Source organism: Sorex fumeus, unplaced genomic scaffold, assembly GCF_029834395.1.
Source record: "Sorex fumeus unplaced genomic scaffold, SorFum_2.1 ptg000055l, whole genome shotgun sequence".
Classification (NCBI taxonomy): Eukaryota; Metazoa; Chordata; class Mammalia; order Eulipotyphla; family Soricidae; genus Sorex; species Sorex fumeus.
In genome coordinates this window covers 15140092-15157815 of record NW_026606112.1, presented here as the reverse complement: position 1 = coordinate 15157815, position 17724 = coordinate 15140092, and the positions used below count along the sequence as shown (strand labels likewise).

The following is a 17724-nucleotide window of genomic DNA, read 5'->3' as shown; positions in this document are numbered from 1 at the left end:
AATTTTGAAAAGTAATTAGACATGTGTAAGTTACTTTATTGGCGAATTGTTAATTGGCAGCATTTATATTTTCCTTTACCAACCATCAATATTTGTTCATTTTTAAAATTTGACCAAGCTTACTATATGCCTTATGTTCTGCCTTGAAAAAAAATAAAATGTTTCATATAAATCCAGTGTGCTTTTCAGTGTGCTTTTCACATATAAGCATGCTGTGAATATTTGTATGTATGGCTTACCATTCTACTGATCACACACCAGGAAATACAGTTTCTTTGTCTTAGGGTGTACATAAATTCAGCTTTAATAAGTAACTGCTAGAGAATTTTCAGCCATGGGGGTGCCATTTTAAATCAGCAGTGAGTAAGAATAAGAGCTTGAGCTATAAGTTTGCTGCTTTACTCATTTTGCTGGTGTGTAATGATAGAGCAGTGTGGTTTTCATTGTCTTGTGTGTTGTAAGGTAGGATTACCACCACTTTATTATTTTGTGTTGGGGTCAGACCTGGCAGTACCCAGTGCTTACTCCTGGCTCTGTGCTCAGGGATCATTCCTGGTAGTGCACAGGTGACCTTATGTGATACTAGTGATCAAACCTGCATCTGCTCCATGCAAGCGCTCTACCTGCTGTAATATTTCTCCAACCCTATATTACCACCATTTTAGAGTTGAAGTAGTGGAGATGTTAAGTAATGTGCCCCAAGTCACAAAGCTAGTGAAACTAAAATTCAATTAAGCCACTTGCTATACTATTCTTGCTTCCCACTCTTTTTGGTAGTCTTATTTTATTAGAAAATATTAGATATATTTTTTAAAAATTTATTAATTCACCATGAGATACAGTTACAGACGGTTTCAGTTTCAGTTACAGTATGTTTCAGTCGTACAATGATTGAGCACCCATCCCTCCACCAGTGCCCATTCTCCACCACCAGTGATCCCAGTATCCCTCCTTCCACTCCACTCTTTCCCACCCCCTGCCTCTGTGGCAGGCACGTTCCCTCTTATTCTTTCTCTCCTTTTGGGTGTCATGGTTTGCAATACAGGTACTAAAAGGCCATCATATTTGGTCCATAGTCTACTTTCAGCACACATCTCCCATCTTGAATGATCCCTCCAATCATCATTTACTTAGTGGTCCCTTCTCTATCCCAGTTGCCTTTTCCCTGAGCATGTGAGGCTGGCTTCCAAGCTGTGGTGCCATCCTCCTTCTCCTTTAGATATCTTTTTTAATGAAAGAAAAATGAATTTGTTCAGAGGGTAGGAACCTGAGAATATGGCAAACTCGTGTCCAGAAAAAAAAAGTCATCTTCAGTATCAGATATTTTGGGGGGTTAGATATTGCTATCACTTGATCACTTGACTTCCCGTTACTCATCGATTTGCTCGACCAGGTGCCAGTAATGTCTCTATTCGTTCCTGTCGCATGCTAGTGTAGCCCAATAGCATCTGTTCGTTCTAGGAACATGAAGAGCCTCAAACCGATTGTTCAGGGTCTTGATGAAGAAGTCTGACCATCTTGTAGGCCACACTGTCTTTTGACATCCTGTGGAATCCAGTTGGTAATGGCTCTAGTCCAGCAGTCATCTCCAAATCTCATTACATGACCAGCCCATCTGATTTTCGACACCTTCGCAATTGAGACAGTGTCCCTGATTCTTGACCTTCAGAGGAGATTGGAACTCCGGATTCTTTCTGTCACTTGAGTGAAACATGATACTACTCTAAGCATAGCTCTTTCAATTCCTCTTAGGGAGACCCGAATAGCATTCTCATCCTGTTTTCGTAGGGCCCAGGTCTCTGAGGTGTATGTTAATGCAGGAAGAACAGTGGAATTGAAGAGCTGTGCTCGGAGCTGGAGGTTCTTCATCCTCTTAGCTATTTCTTCGACGCTCTTGAAGGCGTTCCAAGCCACTCTCTTTCTCCTGCGCAACTCAGGTGCCAGGTCGTTCATCATGTTGACTTCTCGACCTAGGTACACATAATTGTTGCATTCGGAGATGGTCAGTCCATTGAGAGCGAATGGAACGTCAGGAACAAGACAGTTTTTCATAAACATTGACTTTGTGAGATTCAGTTGTAGTCCGACCTTTCCACACTCACGGTTGAAGTTGGCCAGCATTTATGCCGCTTGGCTAATATTTGGTGTTATTAGAACGATGTCATCAGCAAAGCAGAGGTGGTGTAGTTGCCATCTATCTTCACTCCCATTCCTTCCCATTCCAGTCATTGCGTGATGTTCTCGAGGGTGGCACTGAAGAGTTACTGTGAAATGGTATCACCCTGCCGAACCCCTCTCGACATCGATGATACTTCTTTGTAGAATGGTGAGATCCTGGTAGTGAATCTGTAATACGGCTCACGGAGGATCCTGATGTATTGGGTTTGAATGCCCTGATTATCTAGGGCTTTGTCGATGACCACTTCTGTCTCAACAGAATCAAAGGCCTTCTTTAAATCAATGAATATTAGACAGAGCAGTATCTTGAACTCCCGAGAAACCTCAGTGAGCTTGGCTATTATGTGGATATGGTCGATGGTGCAGAATCCTTTGTGTAACCCAACTTGCTTGCATGGTTGTCCTTCATCTAGTGTTCTGCCAATCCTATTCAGGATGACTCAAGTCAACAGCTTGTAGATGACAGACAATAGGCAGATTGAGCGATAGTTGCCAATTTCGTGGATGTCTCCCTTCTTGTACAGTAGTACAGTCCTGCTGGTTTTTCATTGGGACAGAACCTTGCACTCAGAGAGGTAGTGTGTGAAGAGCCAAGCTAGTGTATTATGAGTACTGATGGCAGGTACTTCAGGTGTTCAGGTCTGACCTTGTCTGGGCCAGGTGCTGTTTGTTTCTTTACCAAAATGGCGTGTCGAATTTTGGAAGGGAGAACGTTGGGAACGACATATCCATCCTGTGGAATTTGGTTTCACCATAGATATTGCTATGGTTTCACTATTTGTATTCTAGCCCACCTCTTCACTTCAAATTTATATAGACTCACCAAAGTGATTCTAGTAAGAGATGGGCCCTTTGGAAAGACCAGGAAAGGATGCGGTCGTGGGCCTTTTTCATAGAGGCTGCTGGCTCCCACCCAGGGAAGACCAAGGAGAGTCAGCAATCTACACCTAGGGGAAGGCCTTCTCCAGGACCCTTCTGGCACCCTGATCTTGCATCTCTAGCCTGCAGAATCATGAGAAATATATTTCTGTTCTGTATAGACACCCATGTTTGTGGGACCTGGTGATGTTTGAGTCGCCTTCATGATTTTGCCCAGATGTCTTAAACTTCTGTTCATAGCTAGAGATAGCACTGTAGCACTGTAGCACTGTCCTCCCATTGATTATCGATTTGCTCAAGTGGGCACCAGTAATGTCTCCATTGTGAGACTTGTTGTTACTGTTTTTGGCATATTGAATATACTACGGGTAGCTTGCCTGGCTCTGCCATGCAGGCGGGATACTCTTGGTAGCTTGCCAGGTTTTCCTAGAGGGACAGAGGAATCAAACCCCGGTCAGCCACGTGCAAGGCAAACACCCTACCCACTGTGCTATCACTCCAGCCCCATGGCTGGACAGTGCTCTGGCTCGAGAGCTATACAAACCAAGAGGTAAACAGAATAACTCTGTTCTCTTCTTATTTTTTTTCACATTTGTTGTGTTTTTTAGAAAAAATTATTTTATTTTTATAAAGTTGTTCGATACTTCATTGCATTTAATATTTGAACAATCCCACCACCATTACACCTTCCCACCACCATATTTCCATTCCAAACCCCAAACCCTGCCCCCAAAGCAGAATCGGAATAATTTATTTTGTATTGCTTGCTATGAATAATCCACTAAAAAGGAAACAAAAAAGGTTTCTTAGAGGAAAGTGTGTGAAGATTGTTGAATTTCACCCAGGAGCCATTAAGCTCTTCTATAAGAGGCCTGGCTATAGAGTAATATGTTGTTAAAGGTTGAGCCTTGTGTGCTTATATCTATATCTGTATAAATGTATTTCCCCCTGAAATTGGTTGCCTTCTACTTTAAATCCAGTCAAATGTGGTGTACTACTTTTACTATATTGGTGGTGTAAAATACAAGATGTCATGCAGTCCAGGAATAGATTCTCTCATGGGTGAGGCTCGGCCCAAACGTGTGGAGAGTGGCTGTGAGCATGGTGGCCATTGAGGTCTGGAGGTTTTGGGCTGCTGGGACTGGCTGTGTTGAGGCGGGGAGGAGGGAGGAGCCTCATCACCTCTCTCCAGGTTGCCCTTGATGAAACAGCCCAGCACCAGGTCCGGCGGCCTGGCTATAGAGTATTGTTTTATGCTCTATAAGTTTATATTGAGTCTGTGCTGTTAATGAGATTATATGGCGCCAGTGGCAGCTTTGTGGGTGTAACTGCCAAGCTACTGGAAAAAACGGGAGATGGGCGGTGGTCAACCATTCCTGGTTCCGTTGAACCTGGAGTTTTCAGTCTCAAGTCCTGCATACCTAGGTCTTTCTGCAGTCGTGGGTGAGGCTCTTCCAAGCACGTTGAGAGCGGGTCTGATGTTTTCTTCTTTGTTTGTTATTTATTGTTTTGTTATTTCCCTGTTTTACTAAACAACCCTACAGATCAGTTTTGAAATAATACTTAAGAATTTATTGGAATTATTCTGTACTTTATAATAGTGCTGTGGAGTCTAGTTTTCTTTCATATACTGATAACACAGTGGATGTGTGGGGATTACTGCTAAGGACCAAGGATCATTGAATATGTAGATGTGGTCTTTGCTCTGAGGGAAGATATAGTGGAAAGTAAGATTCATATTAAAACAGTGTGTTCTTTGCTATTATGTGCACTGGGCAGTTGCAACAGAGGGAAGAATACCTAACTGAGTCTAGAGGCAATGGATGATCTCATTGCAGTGGAGTAGTTTTGCTTTCTCTTTCTTAAAGCAGAAGTTTTTAAAAGGGGTTAATTTAGGGTGCATCAATGAGTTTTTTTTTAATGCTTGGATTTTTTTAGTGACTTGAGCATTGCTACTTGAAAAGAATGTGATCATATATAACTATTTTTGCCTAGATTTAAAAAATAATTTTTTTAGTCTAGTCCTTTGGATAACTTGACAATGACAGGCGTTTGGTGATATTGCAAATACTTGTATTTAGGCAGAGGCAAGGGTTTTGTTTGTTTTTTTTGTTTGGGAGGCCATAGCCAGCAGTGCTCAGGACTTACTCCTGACTTTGTTCTCAGGGACCCTCTCTATGGGGCTTCTAAAAAATAATGCATCTTCAGTTGGCAAAATATTTCTTGAAGTGAGCTCTGCAAAGCTCTCTTCAAATGGCTGGTGAAGAAGAAGGTGCTGTAGTCCAGCAGGGTTCGGGAAAGACTGTGCATCACATCACACTATGTATGATTGTTCTAAACACTGCTGGAAGCCTGAAGTGAGCTATTGAATCAGCATCATCCAAACCCATTCTACCAGATAATTTTTATCTAGATAAAATAGACTAATCTAGAATCATCTGTTAACACAGGGGTCCGTAGACAATTAGTTGAGAAGCAGACTACAAACCTGTTCTGTTTCTGACAGCTTATTCTTACCTATTCTTGGACTAGACAAAAACACTTAAAAACAAAATAATCAGATTTCACAATTATCCACGAATATCCACTTTTGCAAGAGAAGAAAATTGACTGACAGCTTTTGATTTTTTTTTTGTTTTGTTTTGTTACTAACTCTGGGGAATCATAGATAATTAGAATGGGACTTGAATTGCTTTTTCCTATGCAGTCTTTGAAATAAATATGCTAAAATATTTTAGCAATAAAAATAATTGTATGTTATTAACGACTAGAAACATTCTACTTGGTCATTGTGTAATCTACTTAACTAATAACATCAGAGCCATTCAGAATAGAATAAAAGAATAGGCTACACTGGCTCAAATATTCTATTTATCAAAACCAGATTTATAGATAATTTTCAAAGTAAAAAACTAACACTAAAAATAGTAACAAATGGAAAACAGAACTACAGTAATATTTTTACTTGTCTGAGCTAATCTTGAACATTACAAAATGAGCTTTCTGGAAAACTGGGTTAAAATCTTAGCCTAGGACATGTTTTCCACTCCTGGGCCCAGGTCATACCAGGAGCAGCAGGCCTCTGACTTAAGAGAGCCAAGGTGTCTGGGCAATGGCCTTCTGCTCAGAAGAGAGACAAATGCCAAGATGGCCACCGTGTGGTCAGGGGACCCAAGGCTCTATTGACCTAGAGTCACATGCCAGTTCATGACTTCAACTCACAGTTATCCTTTTATTAGAAAAGGTTGGCTAGTTTCTGTGTACCAATTAGCTTTTCCTTTATCACATGGTAAGAAGAAAGTGAAGAAAAAGAAATTGAGAAACTGATTTTCTCAGGGATGGGAAGAGGAGCTAAAAGCCCTCTCCATAGTTTCATCATCTTTTTTTGTTGTTTGTTTTACTCTATTTAAAAATATAATTGTACAAGAAAAAATCTCCAACACCATAAAAAAAATGGGGAGAAGAAATGAACAGAAGCTTCCTCCAAAAAAGAAATACAAATGGCCAAAAGGCTCATGAAAAAATGTTCTACATCTCTAATAATCAGAGAGATGCAAATCAAAACAACAATGATATACCATCTCATACCACAGAGACTGGCACTCATTAAAAAGAACAAAAGCAACCAGTGTTGGCGTGGATGTGGGGAAAAAGGGACTCTCTTTCACTGTTGGTGGGAATGCCGACTGGTCTAGCATTTTTGGAAAACAATATGGGCATTCCTTCAAAAACTAGAAATTGAGCTTCCATCTGACCCTGCAATACCACCTCTGGAAATACATCCTGAGGGTGCAAAAAAAAAAAAACCACAGTAGAGATGACATCTCCACTTTATGTACATTGCAGCACTGTTCACAATAGTTCGAATCTGGGAACAACCTGAGTGCCCAAGAACAGACCACTGGTTAAAGAAACTTTGGTACATCTATACAATGTAATACTATGCAACTGTTAATAAAGATGAAGTCATGACATTTGCTTATAAGTGGATAGACATGGAGAGTATCATGCTAAGTGAAATGAGTCAGAAAGCGAGGGACAGACATAAAATGACCGCACTCATTTGTGGAATATAAAATAACATGAGACTGACACCCAAGGACAGTAGGCATAAGGGCCAGGAATATTGCCCCATAGTTGGAAGCCTGTCTTATGTGCTAGGGGAGAAGGCAGCTGGAATAGAAAAGGGATCACTAAGTTTTTGATGGTTGGAGGGATTGTTTGGGATGGGAGGTGTATGTTGAATGTAGATAAAGGACCAAACATGATAACCTCCCAGTATCTATATTGCAAACCATAATGCTCCAAAGTAGAGAGAGAGTATGGAGGAAATTGTCTCCCATAGAGGCAGGGGGAGGGTTGGGAAAGGGGGTGGTATACTGGGTACATTGGTGGTGGAGAATGTGCACTGGTGGAGGGACGGGTTTTCGATCATTGTATTACTGAAACTCAAACATGAAAGTTTTGTAACTGTATCTCATGGTGATTGAATAAAAATATAATAAAAGTGTATCATGCATACTGAGAAGGGCATGTAATTAGTCAGATCAGTGAATTTTAATAAAATGAGCTCTCTTGTGTAACCCCCAACCAGATCTAGAAATAGAACACTGCCAGCATCCCCAAATCCCACTTAGACAGTCAGACTCCTCTGACCATAACAACTATCCTGACATCCAGCATTGCAGTTAGTTTTGCCTAGTTTTACACTTTATGGGTATGAAATCATACAGTAGGTAGTCTTGTATCTAATTACTTATTCCTAATGCTGTTTGAAGCATCCATTTGATATATGTGCTTTCATATCATTCATTCTCCTTGTTGGATAGTAATCCTTTGAATGAGTATGTCACTGGGGATCCATTACACTATTGTTGATCATTTGTATTGTATTTGTATTCCATTGCTTGGTTAGTATCACTAGAGCTATTGTGAATGTTTTTGTACATGTCTCTTGATACAGGCATATACTTATGCTTCTGAGAATGAGTTACTAGTTTCACAGTCCGAGCATAGATTCAGTGTTAGTAAATATCAACTTTTTTATGAAATAGGTGGGCTGTGCTAATTCACATCCCACCACTTCCCAAATGAGAAACTGACATACCCCATTTCCTTTGCACTTTGGTGTCAGTCATATTCATGTTAGCCATTGTGATGGGAATGGGTTTAATTGAATTTGTTTGATAACTGTTAAGCTTGACCATATTTTTATGTTTGTCAGTCGTTTGGATATGTTCAGTTGTTCAAGTCTTTTTCTATTTGTGCCAGATAATTTGCCTTTTCTTACTTTCTTACCAGTTGTCTATAATATTCTGGAGTCCTTTATTCAGTGGATACATTATCTTATCAGGAGTTTTTACTTTTTTAAGTCCTTTGCAAGATATACACATTGGAAATGTATTCTCCTACTTTGTCTCAACTTTTTACCATCAGTTGTATCTTTATGGGGCTGGAGCGATAGAACAGCGGGTAGGGTGTTTGTCTTGCATGCAGCCAACATGGCCGACCCGAATTCGATTCCTCTGCCCCTCTCGGAGAGCCCGGCAAGCTAACGAGAGTATCTCGCCCGCCCGGCAGAGCCTAGCAAGCTCCCCGTGACGTATTCGATATGCCAAACACAGTAACAACAAAGTCTCCAATAGAGATGTTACTGGGCCCGCTCGAGCAAATCGATGAACAATGGGAGGACAGTCAGAATATTTTTATGAATTGCAGTTTAATTTTTCATATGGTCAGGATTTTCTGTTGTGATTGTCACTTAAAAAAAACTGCATATCCTATATAATCTTTTAATTGTATTATTATTATTATTATTTGCAACACCCAGCTGCACTCAGGGCTTACTCCTAGTGCTGTGCTCAAGTATCATTCCTCGTGAGCCCAACAGGGATCATATGGGGTGCTGGAAGTTGAACCAGAGTCAATTGTGTGTAAGGCAAGCACTATTAGTCACCCAACTATCTCTCCAGCCCCTGTATAATTTTTTAATGGCCTTTGTATAGTGAGATTTTACCTATGTAGACTTAAGACTTTTACTATATCTACAATAGTAGATTTGAGTAGAAGGGGAATTACCAACTAGGATTTTTTTTTATTTTGGGGGGGAAAAACTAAAGATTAATAAACAGAAACATTTTATGTTAAAAATAATATTATTTTAACAGGAAAAAATTTGTCAAATTTTTCTTCTGCTTAAATAATAATTTATTACCCTTTTATTTTCTATGATCATCTATACAATTTTTTAAAAAAGATATTTTATGTGGAGACCACCATCCAGCTCAAAAAATAATTTAAAGTATTAATCTCAGGAAAAAATATTATTATCCTCAATTTGGCTGGCTATATTTGTGTCTGATCATTTTAATTTCTTTTTCTATTTTTAGAACTTTTTGAAAATGAGCATGTACGTATTGGGCAAAAAGGTAAGCTTGGATTATTATTTATATCATAGTTTTTGAAATTAGGCAATCCTATGTAAATGTTTCCTAGCTCTCAACTGAAATTTAATTTCTGAAAAAACTAAAAGCCTGAAAGAGGTTTGATATTTTACTATTGTAGATATTATAGTTAGCATTCCTTATAAAGAGGGGAAATGCATCTTTTGGTATATCAAGAGATGTCGGATAAGGAAGTATGCAGATGTTTCACTAAAAAGGAAATAATAACTGACAAACACATCTCTCAAGAATATCAGCTTAATCTGGTCAGCAGTCAGATATCATTTGAACATCAAAGCGGTAGGCTTTCTCTTTGATGCACCCACACGCATCTCATTAGTGTTAATGAGAAGATTCTCCCAAGGCAGAAGAAAATGGAGCCTTCAGGCTTCCTGATGGCTCATCACAGTGGCAGGACCTAATGGCCAGAGATGCTGTTTGTGTACTGTGGCTTAATTTTGGCCGATCTTTTGAAGGTTCTTTTTCTTGCTTTTATAAATCCTGTTTGTCTTTGAAATATGAAGTGCAGAGATGTCTTTGAGGCTGAATGAGCCTTTGGCAATTATGCAGTTCAGTTCCTCAGAATCATATTTGTTTAAAATGTTTCATTTATACGATTTTACATTTTCACTAAACACCATTTAAATCAAAGCGCATATTTTGTCTCTCTTATTTCATATGATCCCTTTGTTTCTTGACATTATTACTTAATGGAAGTTTTTTTTCCTCCTTTTGCTTTTTCCCCTTTCTTTGTGTCCAATTGTCATTTATAGCCAAGTGCATGAGTTGGTCATTTCTGCGATTACCAACAGTGAGGGTGGAAGGGGAGGAAGGAGTCAGAGAAATGTGGAACAGAAATGCATGCACTTTGTGCCCCACCGCGGGCCAGGACGGGCACATTGAGCTGTGAGAGGAGCTGGAGAGCCGCTCACTAGCCCCAGCAAGGCTAGAGGGAACTCAAGCCAGATTCCCTTTTCAAGGAGAATAAAACACTTAGAACAAACTGCTGTCAAATGTCAGTAGTTGTGAAGTATGTTTTCTTTTGGGCCGGGGGGTGGCGGGGGGGGAGAGCTGTTTGCTTTGGAAGACTTGTTTCAAGAGTTAACTGTTATTTGTATTAAAGCGATTCAAACAGCAATAAAAGGCAAAAGGATATTACCTATGTGAATTTGACTGCTCACAATAATTTTTGGCCAACTTAAAATATCAGATTTATTTTTCTTAAAATGTTTTCTTTCTGGGGGCTGGAGCCATAGCACAGCGGGTAGGGCATTTGCCTTGCACGCAGCCGACCCAGGTTTGATTCCCAGCATCCCATATGGTCCCCCGAGCACTGCCAGGAGTGATTCTTGAGTGCAGAGCCAGGAGTAACCCCTGTGCATCACCGGGTGTGACCCAAAAAGCAAAGAAAGAAAAAATGTTTTCTTTCTGTTGATTTTTGGCAGCTAGCTAAGAAGCCATATAATGGAATATAGATACCTTATGTAGCACTGTAGCAGTCGCACTGTCCTCCCGCTGTTCATCGATTTGCTCGAGCGGGCACCAGTAACCTCTCCATTGTGAGACTTGTTGTTATTGTTTTTGGCATATCAAATACACCCTGGGGAACTTGCCCGGCTCTCCGTGTGGGCGGGATACTCTCGGTAGCTTCTGAGCTCTCCGAGAGGGGTGGAGGAATCGAACCCTGGTTGGGCCTCGTGCAAGGCAAATGCCCTACCCACTGTGCTATCACTCCAGCCCTGTAGATATTTATTACATCATATGGCTTCCAAATACTATATCAATTAATTCATAGAATATATATATGAGACTCAGGATCACTGTGAATATGACTTACTTGATTGTGGTAAAATTAAGAATATAAGAATATAAGAATATACAACAAATAAGAATCTCTCAAGATTTTATTAGTCATATATATACACATCTATATTTTATATTACACACACACGAACACACACACACACAAACACACACACACACATAAATATCTATCATTAGTTTGACATCCAGGAAGTCATAGTTAAAATAAAGTGAGGTAGAAAATTACAAACTTCTTACCAGTCCAGGTAAGCCTTGAGACTTAGGTCTGTAAGTTGGGCCACATCAAAATTCAGAGAGTGAAAGAAAGTTGTCAGGACATGATATAATTATTTGATATAAAGATAAAATGTTAGCCTCCCCAGACATTTTTAATTAAGTGTGCCAGAGTAATTTCTTACCTTGGCAGTTTTCTAATGGGATCTTAATATCCTCTTGTCAGTTCTCGTGGAGCAAGATAGCGCCGCTGCCCAGCAGTATATTAGACAAGGGAGCCCCACAGCTCTGCGGGCTGAGTTATGGGCCCTCATCCTGAATATTTCCAGTCAGCCTGAGGTAAGAGAGTTAAAGGGTGTGCTGTTGGAGCTTTTGCAGTTTTTCAAGAACTGTTTATTTGAAATAAAGACACTGCTGTTTGGGGGCTGAAACGATAGCACAATGGGTAGGGGGTTTGCCTTGCATGCAGCCAAACTGGGTTTGAGCCCCAGCATCCCGTTTGGTCCCCCGAGCACCACGAGGAATGATTCCAGAGTGCATGAGCCAGGAGTAACCCCAGTGCATCGCCGCGTGTGACCCAAAGAACAAAAACAAAAACAAACAAAAAAACTGCTGTTTCTTCATCTAATTCTACACCCTTATTTTCAAAATTATTGTAGTTTTGGGTTTTGAGATGCAATTAGCATAATTTAAACACTGTGTACTATAGAAGATTTTGTTACCAATCATTTGATAAGATTTTGTGGGTTTGTACAACAACAGGACAAAAAGTAACATTTCTGAGGAATTCAGTCTGGGGACCAGAGTGATAGTACAGCAGGTAGGCACTTGTCTTGCACCCGTTGACCTCAGTTCCATCTCCGGTACCCCAAGTGTTCGCTAAGACCAGCCAGGAGTGATTTTTCCCCCTTTTTCTTTAACTTTTTTTTCTTTAGGCATGATCCTTGAGCTCAGAGCCCGAAGTAAGCCCTGAGCAACGCCAGGTATGCCCCCACCACCCCTCCCCACCTGCCCCCCAAAAGCAATGAAACCTACCCATTTCAGTCATTGAAGATGGGTAGTTTGGTGAATGAGTACCTTGTCCCTACTTTAACTTTTGAAAAATGTCTTTTTTTATGGTTCTAAACACTGACATATTATAAGGATATATTTTGTTGTAAGAATAAGAATGTTTTATTCTAGGAAATATAGTAACTATGAAGAAAAATTATCAACAGACATAATATAGTCAATAGAGAAAAATTATCCAATATATTTATTTATTTTGAAATGTTCTTAGTTAAAATTTAATTAAAAGTTCTTTGTGTATGCCCATTAATCATAAAAGTCATCCATGTAAATATTTTAATAACCAGTAAACCAGTATTTCCCTATTCTAGTGATTAATGTGGTTTTGGACAGCAGCAGTAACCAAGCACTGCATCGTGTTGGCCAGCCCAGGAAGCATTTCCCTGTGCAGTTAGGATATTTAAGCAACGTGTCTATGGGGCTATTCATCCTCCATCCCAGCTCCTGCCCTCCCTGCATTTCAAGGATCCCATTTCTCAGAGGATCCACCCATGTCACTAGCAAGGGAGGAAGCCTGTATACTCAAGCAGGGCAATGGCGGTCAGTGTGTTTCCTGTCACGGTTGGAGACGGTGAGCAGACATGACATATTGTGTGGATTAAAGATGTCGTAGCTTTAGACTACAGAAAAAGTGTTCTTTGTCATTTCTTTCCAGAACATTTCTCTCCCATTCCACCACTACCACCAGCCCCTTTTTTATCCTGGTGTGAAACAATGGTAATCTGGTATATGTTGGTTATTTGGCATTTCTCAACCCAGTATTACGAGATATCACACACTTTTGTAGTGCTTTGCTGTTTGCAAGTTTAACCACTGAATAGAAATTTTGTCACATGATAAATTGGAGCAAAGGAAAAACAATGTGAGTTTTGGTATCAGAGACCTAACTTCAACTCCTATGTCCCCAACTTAACTTGAAATATGTCCAGGGACTGGAGCAATAGTACAGTGGGTAGGGTGCTTGCCATGCACCGGACTGACCCTAGAAAGAAAAGTCACTGAACAAGTTCTTAAATTTTTTCAAATCTCAGTTTATCCATACTTAAATTATATATACGTATATACTTATTAATGCTTATGTCAGATTTGTGTTGATTAACTCAGTACATATGAGTAATATATGCATGATATCAGACATGACAGCAATAATAGGTGTTATATAGATAGATTGCAATTGCATAATATTAATAACACTGCAGAGTTTTATCTTTTTTTTTTGAGCCATGCTCAACAGTGGTCAGAGTTTATTCCCAGTTCTGTGCTCAGGAATCATTTCTTGCAGTTCCAGAAGGAGAGTATGCAGTTACAGGAATTGTGTCAGTGATAGTCGCATGCTAGGCAAGCTCCTTACCCTGCACTAGCTCTCTCCATTTTCTTTCTTTTTTTTTACAGTATTTTGCAATAAAATATTTTATTTTTTAAAAATTTCATTACTGAAACACCATGAGGTACAGTTGTATTCTTACAAATTTTTGTGCTTGGACTTCAGTTATACAATGATTGAGTACCCATCCCTCCACCAGTGCCCTTTCTCCACCACCAGTGATCCCAGTTTCTTTAACCAGTCATCTGTTCTTGGGCACTCGGGTTTTTTCCAGATTCTGGCTATTGTAAACAGTGCTGCAATGAACAAACAAGTGCAGATGTCACTTCGACTGTACTTTTTGCCAGTCTCTGGGATATATTCCCAGGAGTTGTATTGCTGGGTCAAATGAGAGCTCAGTTTCTAATTTTTTGAGAAGCGTCCATACTGTTTTCCAGAAGGGCTGAACCAGTCTGCATTCCCACCAGCAGTGTAGGAGGGTCCCTTTCTCCCCACATCCATGCCAACACTGGTTGCTTTTGTTCTTTGGGATGTGTCCCAGTCTCTGTGGTGTGAGGTGGTATCTCATAGTTGTTTTGATCTGCATCTCCTTGATGATTAGTGATGAAGAACATTTCTCTCCATTTCCAATACTGTCATTTATAAGAAAATCATTATTATTTATTTTAGAAATAATACCTCTAACTTTTGCAAATTGTATGTGCGTGATTTAAATCTCCTTTTGAATCACACTTTCCAAAAAAGATCACATTTTCTTTTTTTTTAATTTTTGGATCACACCCAGCAATGCACAGGGGTTACTCCTGGCTTTGCACTCAGTAATTAATCCTGGCAGTGCTTAAGGGATCATATGGGATGCTGGGAATCGAACCCGAGTCAGCCACGTGCAAGGCAAATGCCCTACCTGCTGTACTATTGCTCCAGCCCCAAAATCACATTTTCTTTTGGAAATAATCAAGTTGTGATTTATTTTAGAGCAATTTTAGATAAACAACACTGCTGTTCTTTTATGCTGACACTGTAGAACAACAATTTACAAAATACATTTGAATGTACGTTGGATATTTTTATAGTTTAGCTCTCATAAGAGAGGTTGTAATTCTTGTTCTGCCCTGACTCTGTAACTGATCCACCAACTTCACTGATCAGGAGCCGAGCTGAAAAAGCTTATTTCCTTGCAGAAGTAACTACTTCCACTTCAAAAACAAATTGGATTGTTTTCTCTAACTATCTCAGAATTAATGTGATAATTCCTGATGTCTTATCTTCTTCAAAGGTAGTTTTCATACATGGATTTTGAAAATAATTTCTAAATGCAAAATGATGTGTATGTTAATAGAAATTAATGTTTTTGGAAAATGAATCATGAGTGAATAAAACATTTTCAATCATAATTTGCAATTATGTTTAAAGTGAATAAAACATTTTCAATCATAATTTGCAGTTGTACAAGTCTGACCTCATCAAATTCTAGTGGCTCGAAAGTAATTGTTGTAGGTGAGGAAGGGAGGGAGAATTCTTACTTCCTATCAAGAATACTTCAGCAGAACGTTTTGTTCAGCTGCTTTCAATCACTCAAAATAAGTTGCACATAAATGCAATCATAGTTTAGGAATCTGAAAGGTAAACAGTATTTCATATTTCACACCCATAAATCTGTTTTCTAAAAATATTATCTCAGTAGGACTTTGGATATAATGCATTAAGTTCCTAATAGTAAAATTATTTAGTAATCTCACTAGAACATTTTCTGATAATTTTTAAAAGATTGGGAGCTGGGGCCAGAAAGATAGTACAGCAGATAGTACTTGCCTTGCACACACTCGGCCCAGGTTCGATGCCCAGCACCCTTTAGTGTCCCCCAAGTCTTCCAAGATTTATCCCTGCGCACAGAACCAAGAGTAAACCCTGAGTACTACCAGATGTGGCCTCAAAACAAAATCAAAATGGGGGCTAGCTAGATCGTACAGTGGGTAAAACATTTGCCTTGCACATGGCCAAACTGGGCTTAATCCCTGGCACCCCATATGATCCCCTGAACATGGCCAGGAGTGGCCCAAAAGCCAAAAATAAAATAAAAGATGAGATTTCTTTCATTTTCTATAAATAGCTAGGGTAGCATCAAAATATCCAATTTTCATGAACATTACTCATGTTTTAAAGTACTTTGCTTAATCTTAGCTTGCTTGTGATGTGGAGACAAAACTTTCCTATACTTTGCTCTAGTTATTTATTCCTAATAGCTAAAATTACTACTAACATTAGGTCGTTTGTTTAGTGATTTCTTAGTAAGGTCATCTATAACCTTCCTTAGGTGCACGACAATGCCTGATTGTTCTGGATTTTCCTGGTATGCTTACCTTGTCTTCACATTTCCTGATTCTCCCCTTCTTTCTCCTCGACCACTCCTTTTCAGTCCTACCAAAAGACCTCTCCTCCCACACAGAGACCACAGAAACCATCGTGGGACGCATTCATGGGGCCAGCGAGGGGAAGGCACTTGCCTTGCGTCCAACTCCCCAGTTCTGTCCCCAGCACTAGTGGAGTCTCCTGAGCACCAACAGGAGTTACCCTTGAGCACAGAGCCAGGGGCACTAGGTATATCCCTTGCCCCCCAAAGAGAAACACATTCAAAATTTCCCCACCAGACCTGCAGTCAGTTTGTCTAGCACCTGCTCTTGCCTCTTCCACTTTGACAGCTAAATCTTCTGGAAGAAATCGAGCTGCTCCTGGTTCCTTAATCTCAATACTGCTTTGGTATAGGTCCTGGACATGACTGCAACTCCCTTGACGTGTGTTGTATTACGATAGTCTAGTCAGTGTTGGTCTCACTCACTTGTTTCCTTAGTTTTTCTTTCACTTTTTTTCTTTTTTCTTTTTCTGGTCTCCATTTGGAGTTCTGTACTGGACCCCAAGGACTTGTATTTCTTGGAATTCTGTTTTGAAACTTTTCATTCTACACAATTCCCCAGACTGGTTCATTCACCTGTTCCCCACTGGTTTTGATTGTTTTTGGTACATTTTCTTTTCAGACTAAACATTCCTTTTCAGTTGTTTCCAGACTTTAATTATATGTTCCAATGGTATATCAGACTAATGGTATCCAGAGGAAAAGGTATGGATCTTTACAGGAAGATTCTGGTCCTCGTTATCTCTCCATGCACCATATTGTTCTCTTCCAAAAAGACTCTCTGCCTTCTGTTTACTTGAAGACTCTTATCCATCAGACTTACCTTGGTCTTACCACCTTTTCCTGAGAAGCCTTTTTAACATTTATCTTCCCAAACTCCTATCAACATTGCAGTTAGATACTTCCTTCTATTTTCTCTCGTCACAGCCAGGTTATAGCAGAGCCTGAAAGCCAGAGAATTCTGTCCCTTACCTCCTCCTCTGAGAACTATATCCCATACCTTTTACCTGCCTGCCTCCATTTCTGGACCTGAGACCCTGAGGACAGGGAATTTATTTTTCACCATCTGGAAGAGCAGTATATAGGAATGGTCGGTTCATTTAACTGTTTAATGAGCAATTCACTGTTGCTTTTATGAATATTCTGAGTCCTTTCATTTCCTGAAGTATATTTTCTTTTCCCTGTAGTTAAATTGCATAAAAAACAAATAGATTATACTAAAATATAAGTATTTTTCTGATACTAAAAATTTGGAAAACTTTGTCTTTTGAAGATTGCTCTTTGTAATTATTATTTATCACTCTTAAATATCCATCTTATCCCAGAACTTATGCACAAAGTACACTTAAAAAATTATGTGATATTGGGAATTCACTGCATTCTAT

The 17724-nt window shown here is 39.6% G+C and overlaps 1 protein-coding gene across 1 annotated transcript in view; it reads left to right on the top strand.

Moving 5' to 3' along the window:
* The window catches only part of TBC1D19 (TBC1 domain family member 19), a 130468-nt gene that overhangs the window by 53475 nt on the left and 59269 nt on the right, over window positions 1-17724 (top strand). The window contains exons 10-11 of the mRNA XM_056125556.1: window positions 9447-9485; window positions 11764-11876. Coding sequence (XP_055981531.1) covers window positions 9447-9485; window positions 11764-11876 — 152 coding nt within the window. The remainder of the gene's footprint in view (window positions 1-9446; window positions 9486-11763; window positions 11877-17724) is intronic.